This window comes from Trichechus manatus, unplaced genomic scaffold (genome assembly GCF_000243295.1).
Source record: "Trichechus manatus latirostris isolate Lorelei unplaced genomic scaffold, TriManLat1.0 scaffold00049, whole genome shotgun sequence".
Lineage (NCBI taxonomy): Eukaryota > Metazoa > Chordata > Mammalia > Sirenia > Trichechidae > Trichechus > Trichechus manatus.
This window is the reverse complement of record NW_004443985.1, coordinates 1,014,383-1,019,985: the sequence shown is the minus strand read 5'-3', so window position 1 is coordinate 1,019,985 and position 5,603 is coordinate 1,014,383. Positions and strand designations below refer to the sequence as shown.

General features: G+C 60.1%; 1 protein-coding gene across 1 annotated transcript in view; it reads left to right on the top strand.

Annotated features, from left to right (window-relative positions):
* TTC21A (tetratricopeptide repeat domain 21A) overlaps positions 1 to 4,069 on the top strand; it is a 49,051-nt gene extending 44,982 nt beyond the window's left edge. Inside the window, 8 exon segments of the mRNA XM_004377387.2 lie at positions 593 to 674; positions 1,498 to 1,648; positions 2,056 to 2,217; positions 2,349 to 2,541; positions 2,628 to 2,852; positions 3,569 to 3,689; positions 3,837 to 3,904; positions 3,992 to 4,069. Coding sequence (XP_004377444.1) covers positions 593 to 674; positions 1,498 to 1,648; positions 2,056 to 2,217; positions 2,349 to 2,541; positions 2,628 to 2,852; positions 3,569 to 3,689; positions 3,837 to 3,904; positions 3,992 to 4,069 — 1,080 coding nt within the window.
* Positions 4,070 to 5,603: the final 1,534 nt, after the last annotated feature.

Sequence of the window (5,603 nt, the reverse complement as noted above, 5' to 3'; positions counted from 1 at the left end):
CTAAGGGGCGGGGGTGAGGTAGCCTCAGTGCAAGGAAAACCACACCCACCGTCAGTGAGGCGGAGGGCGGGGCAGATTCCAGGGGCTTCAGGAAGTGTGTGGAGAAAGTGTCCTCAGTTCTGCTTTCCTTCCTGTCACCAGCCTTCCTGCAGAGCTGCCCAGGAGCAGAGGAGGGGAGCCCCAGGAGCAGGAGGGGAGCCCCAGGAGCAGAGGAGGGGAGCCCCAGGAGCAGAGGAGGGGAGCCCTGGGAGCAGGAGGGGAGCCCCAGGAGCAGAGGAGGGGAGCCCCATCTCTACCTCCACTCCTGGAGGTGGGGTGCTCAGATGTGGGCTGGGGGCTGCTCTACCGGCCGTCAGGAGCCTCTCCTCCTGGCCTTAGCTTCCTGCTCCCATTCTCACCCGGCCCCCACCCCACAGGTCCCACCTTCTGAGTGAGGGTCTGAGGGACCTTCAGCCGCCTCCTGTAGCAGCTGCTCCAGGGCCCAGGGGGGCTGCCCTGGGAGCCTTTTCCTACCCCCTGCCCCCACCACCACCACCGCACCCCCATGCATGCCGCCGTCAGGAGTCCCCGAGCATTATGTGTGTTCCGATAGATGATGGCTGATCTGCTGTTCAGAAAACAGAATTACCAAGCGGCCATCAATCTCTATCACCAGGCCCTGGAGAAAGCCCCAGGTAACTTGCCCATTTTGAGGCTGCCTGCCTCTGTTCCCAGTGAGCACCAGCTGTTCTCCCCTCCTTCCGGACTGGACACAGGAAGCCCTTTCCTCCTGACTGTTCCCACAGAGGCAGGAAGCTGAAGACCTGATGGAACGTGCCGGCCCTTCCCGAGTCCAAGGGGCCAGTTCCTGACAGGACAGTGCTTGGCCCTAGACCCAGGGTGGTCTGCCCATCCCCAAGTCACGGTCACTGCGGCTCAGTATAGTCCTGAAGTTCTACCTACCTGGAGGGGGCTCAGAGTCCTCCCCTGGTATAGCTCCATTCCCACTCACTGCAGCAGAAAACCACTCCTTCCTGCTGGGGAAGGGGCTGCGCAGGAGGCTCAGACTGTCAGACTGGCCCGCGGGCAGAGTCTCCCCGTGCCTCCCGCACATCAAAGTGGTTAGGACGGTGGGTCCTGTAGGCAGCCTGCCTGGATCTGATCCTGGTCTGCCATTCCTAGCTGTGTAACCTGTGGCAGGTTACTTAGTGAACTTCTCTGTGCCTCAGTCTCCTTGTCTGTGTAATGGGGACAATAATACGGCTAATGTTAATGTAGTCAGTCAGTGCTATAGTTGTGATTATTATTATAATTTTTAAGCATTATTGTCATTATTTGCTCAACACCAGCCCAGGAGGCTGCCCTGGAATGTCCCTGTTAGGCTCAGATGGGCAGTGTCTGCTGGCTCCCCCCGGGGGACCGGCGCCCCCTGCTTCTTCTTGGCAGGCCGCAGCACCCCCCACTGATGTGTCTATGGGCCATTTTAGTCTGGAGATTTCTGCTCTCTTATCATTTTAGATAATTTTTCAGTGCTGAGTAAGTTAATCGATCTGCTGCGAAGAAGCGGCAAACTTGAAGAGGCCCCCGCCTTCTTCGAAGTGGCCAAGAAGGTGTCCAGCCGCGCCCCCTTGGAGCCAGGCTTCAACTACTGCAGAGGCATCTACCGCTGGTGTGTTGAGGGGCGGGCGTGTGCAGGAGGCCCCTCTGCACTAGACCCACTGCCGTCGGGTCGATGCCGACTCGGAGCGACCTGTAGGACAGAGTAGAACTGCCCCGTGGGGTTTCCGGGGCTGTCAATCACTGTGGAAGCAAATGCCACGTCTTTCGCGCTGAGTGGCTGGTGAGTTCGAGCCACGGTCCTTTTGGTTAGTAGCTGAGCGCTTAACCACTGTGCCACCAGGGCTGCTTCTTGCTGGTGCTAGGGGAGCAGCAGTCCTGCTTCCAGGACCTGGAGGTGAGAGACCACCAATCCAGCTCCTGCTTGTCACACACTCATAGAGCCGCCCCTCCTGCCCTGGTACTCTCTCGGCCTCAGTTTCCCTACCTGATTCTTGGTGTTTCTCTCGTCCACTGCAGGCACACAGGGCAGCCCAACGAAGCCCTGAAGCTCCTGAACAAGGCACGCAAGGACAGCACCTGGGGCCAGAGCGCCACCTACTACATGGTGCAGATCTGTCTGAACCCGGACAACGAGATCGTGGGCGGAGAGGCTTTTCAGAGCCTGGTGGCTGAGAGCAGGTGAGGACCCCGCTGGCCCCGGGGGCGGGGCGGGGGGGGACCCTGGGCAAGGAGGGGAGGGCCTGCAGCCTGTGGGCCAGGGCCAAGGGTGCTGGCTGGTGGCTCCTGAGCTCAGCGTCCCACACCCACAGCTCCCCAGATAGGAAGGACTCGGAGCTGCATGGCGTGCACACGGCCGAGAAGCTGCTGCGTGAATTCTCCCCGCACTCGGCCGCCGGCCAGGCCCAGCTGCGGCTGCTGCAGAGCCACTGCCTGATGGCCACCAGGGAGAAGGCTAACGTGGAGGCGGCGCTGGGCACCTTCACCGAGATGGCCCAGGCCGAGGTGCGCTGGCTCTCAGGGATGGCGGGCGGCGGGGCAGATGCCGAAGGCCCAGCCACGCCGACGCCCGCTTCCCACCCCGTGTGCAGAAGGACAGCGTCCCCGCCCTGCTGGCCATGGCACAGGCCTATGCGCTGCTGAAGCAGATCCCGAAGGCGCGCACGCAGCTGAAGCGCCAGGCCAAGGCCCCCTGGTCGCTGGCCCAGGCCGAGGACCTGGAGAAGTGCTGGCTCCTGCTGGCCGACATTTACTGCCAGGGCGGCAAGTTCGACCTTGCCTCGGAGCTGCTGCAGCGCTGCCTGCAGTACAACAAGGCGAGAGGCGCGCGGCGCGGGGCGGCCGGGAGTGGACACCGGCTCCAGGGGCCCCGCGAGGAGATGGGGCGGGAGGGGCGCGCGGAGCCGGGGTGGCCGGGGGTGGGGGTGGAGGAAGCGGGGGACGCCAGCCCCAGGGGCGCCCCAAGGAGACGGGGAGGCAGGGGCGCGCGGCGCGGGGCGGCCGGGAGTGGACACAGGCTCCAGGCGCCCCACGAGGGGATGGGGCGGGAGGGGCGCATGGTGGTGGTGGAGGAGGCGCGAGTTAGGGAGGGGTCTGGACTGCAGGACAGAACGGGGCAGCGAGCACTCGCGTGAGGACCCGGCAAGAGATGCGCGGGGCGCGCCCAGAGAGAAGAACGGGGGGTGGGGAGAGAGATGAAGCGTGTTCTCGTGTTGACGGACTTGCACGGGTCGAGGGGGCGTCACCGGCTCAGAGTTCGTGAGGAAGGGGAGGGGCAGGATAGGAGGGGTGGGCGGGAAGGGATCATGCGTGGGGGGGAGGTGCCTGAGAGGAGGGTGCACAGGTTCCCGGTGACGGAGAGGGGCGAGGAGGAGCCCCATCTCTTGCGAAGGTGTGGGGGTGCTTCAAGGTTACCTGGAGTGGTAAGGCTCGGGGCAGCTCGCCTACGTGCCCCGCCCCGCTCCGCCCGACGCTAGGGGCTGGGGACTGGACGCGCTCCCCCTCCGCAGGGACTCAGGGGCTTTCCCTGCAGTCCTGCAGCAAGGCCTACGAGTACATGGGCTTCATTATGGAGAAGGAGCAGTCCTACAAGGACGCGGCAACCAACTACGAGCTGGCCTGGAAGTACAGCCATCACGCCCACCCCTCCGTGGGTAAGCCAGCCGCACGGTCCACGTGGGTGGGTGTGGGAGGGAGGTGGGCACCCAGAGCTCAGGGCCTGTTCCGCAGCTGCCCAGGAAGCAGAGCGGTTCTCAGGTCAGCAGGAACCCTTGGTCTTTGTTCTCCTTGCTCTTGGACAGGCTTCAAACTCGCCTTCAACTACCTGAAGGACAAGAGATTTGTCGAAGCCATTGAAGTCTGCCACAGCGTAAGCCGCCAACGTTGGCCGGAGGGCAAGGCGAGGGTGGTGGTTTAAAGGCTGCCTGACGCTACACACTCTCTGTCCTTGTCCCAGGTTCTCAGGGAGCACCCCAACTACCCCAAGATCAGAGAGGAAATTTTGGAAAAGGCCCAAGGATCCTTGAGGCCCTAGTTGTGGTCAGTGGCCGGAGGCCCGCCAGCCTCTGGGGATCGTGGGGGTCTGGGGTAGAAGCCATCAATCTACAGAAGTGTCACCAGAGGGTGGGAGGTGGGGGCAGTGGAGAAGGGATTCAGAAAATGCCATATTCTTCCTTGTACCTGTGTTACGCGTGGTTTATTTGGAATCACGCCTCTTTTAGACTGAGGGGCATCCCAAAGCTTTATGTTTTAAGGGAACGAGAAATCATTTTGCTCTAGGGGAGAGAGAAATCGGCCAGCTTAGCCTCTGCTGGGCTCATGGGCACATTCTGTTGGGCTTCGTTTTCCCCTGCTTGTCCCAGACTCTGAGAGAGAAGAGGGGCTCCCAGTGGGCTGGTAGTTTTTGAGAAAAAAAGTACCCTACAGCTATTTTAAAACTGTTACATCAACCCTTAAATGCCTCTCCTCTTCTGTCTGGTCCCAGCATCCTGCAGCTAAAGAAGCAACCGCTCCTCCCCACCAGGCTGTCCCTCTGGCAGTGGGCCCAGACAGGAGGGCCAGCTGCAGAAGGGCGTGCCTGAAAGGCCTCTGTCGTCCTGCAGGTTGTGAGGACCACATCCCCCGCCTCCATCCACCGTCTCTTCCTGCCCCCAGTCTTCAGCTGACCACTGCTGGTCCTCACTGGTTTGGGGTAAACCTAATTACACTTGCCTGGTGCAGGGAAATACATTCCAAGAAAAGTTCATTTCCACTTTGGCTTTTGTAGAAGACACGGACCAACGAATCTGCCCTCCAGAAACCTCTTAACACCTAAGGGGCAGACACAGTGACCCTAGTCTAGATGGAGAACGTTAATTGTAGCTGGCAGGGGGTGACAGAGGTCGCCTTTGTGTGCTCCCAGTACCTCTTCCTGTTTTTCAGGGCGGCAGTAATGGGGCCACAGCCAGGTCTCGGGGGAAGGATCTCTGAACTCCGAGTCAGGAGGCCTAGGATCTCCCAGTGCAACCTGCCCCTCCGGCTCTCAGTGTCCCCATCTGCAGCAGGAGGGAGACTAGACCTGTGATCCCTAGACCATGGCACAAATGCCTGCAAGTGATGGACAGCGAACGTTTTTAAGTTGAATTTCGATTCGGTCTTACGCCATTTTTTACATAATACGAAGTAACTAGCGCAAGCTTATAAATTCATGGATACTGTTGGAGCCCTGGTGGCGCAGTGGTTAAGAGCGTGGCTGCTCACCAAAAGGTCGGCAGTTTGAATCCACCAGCTGCTCCTTGGAAATCCTATGGGGCAGTTCTACTCTGTCCTATAGGGTCGCTATGAGTCGGAATCGACTCGATGACAACAGGTTTGGCTTGGTTTTGGGTTTATTGCCTAGGATGGATCGACCTTTTAAGCATATTGATAGCATGGATTTAAAGAGAAATACTGAGGATGGGTAGAATGCAAATCTGGCAGCCTTTCTAAGAGAACTTGTCCAGCGACTGAGATTTGGGAACCGTGAATGGATAAGGGTCCCTTTTAGAGCCGAGCGAGTTGTCCCTGATGGCCGCTACGCCTTGTTTTTA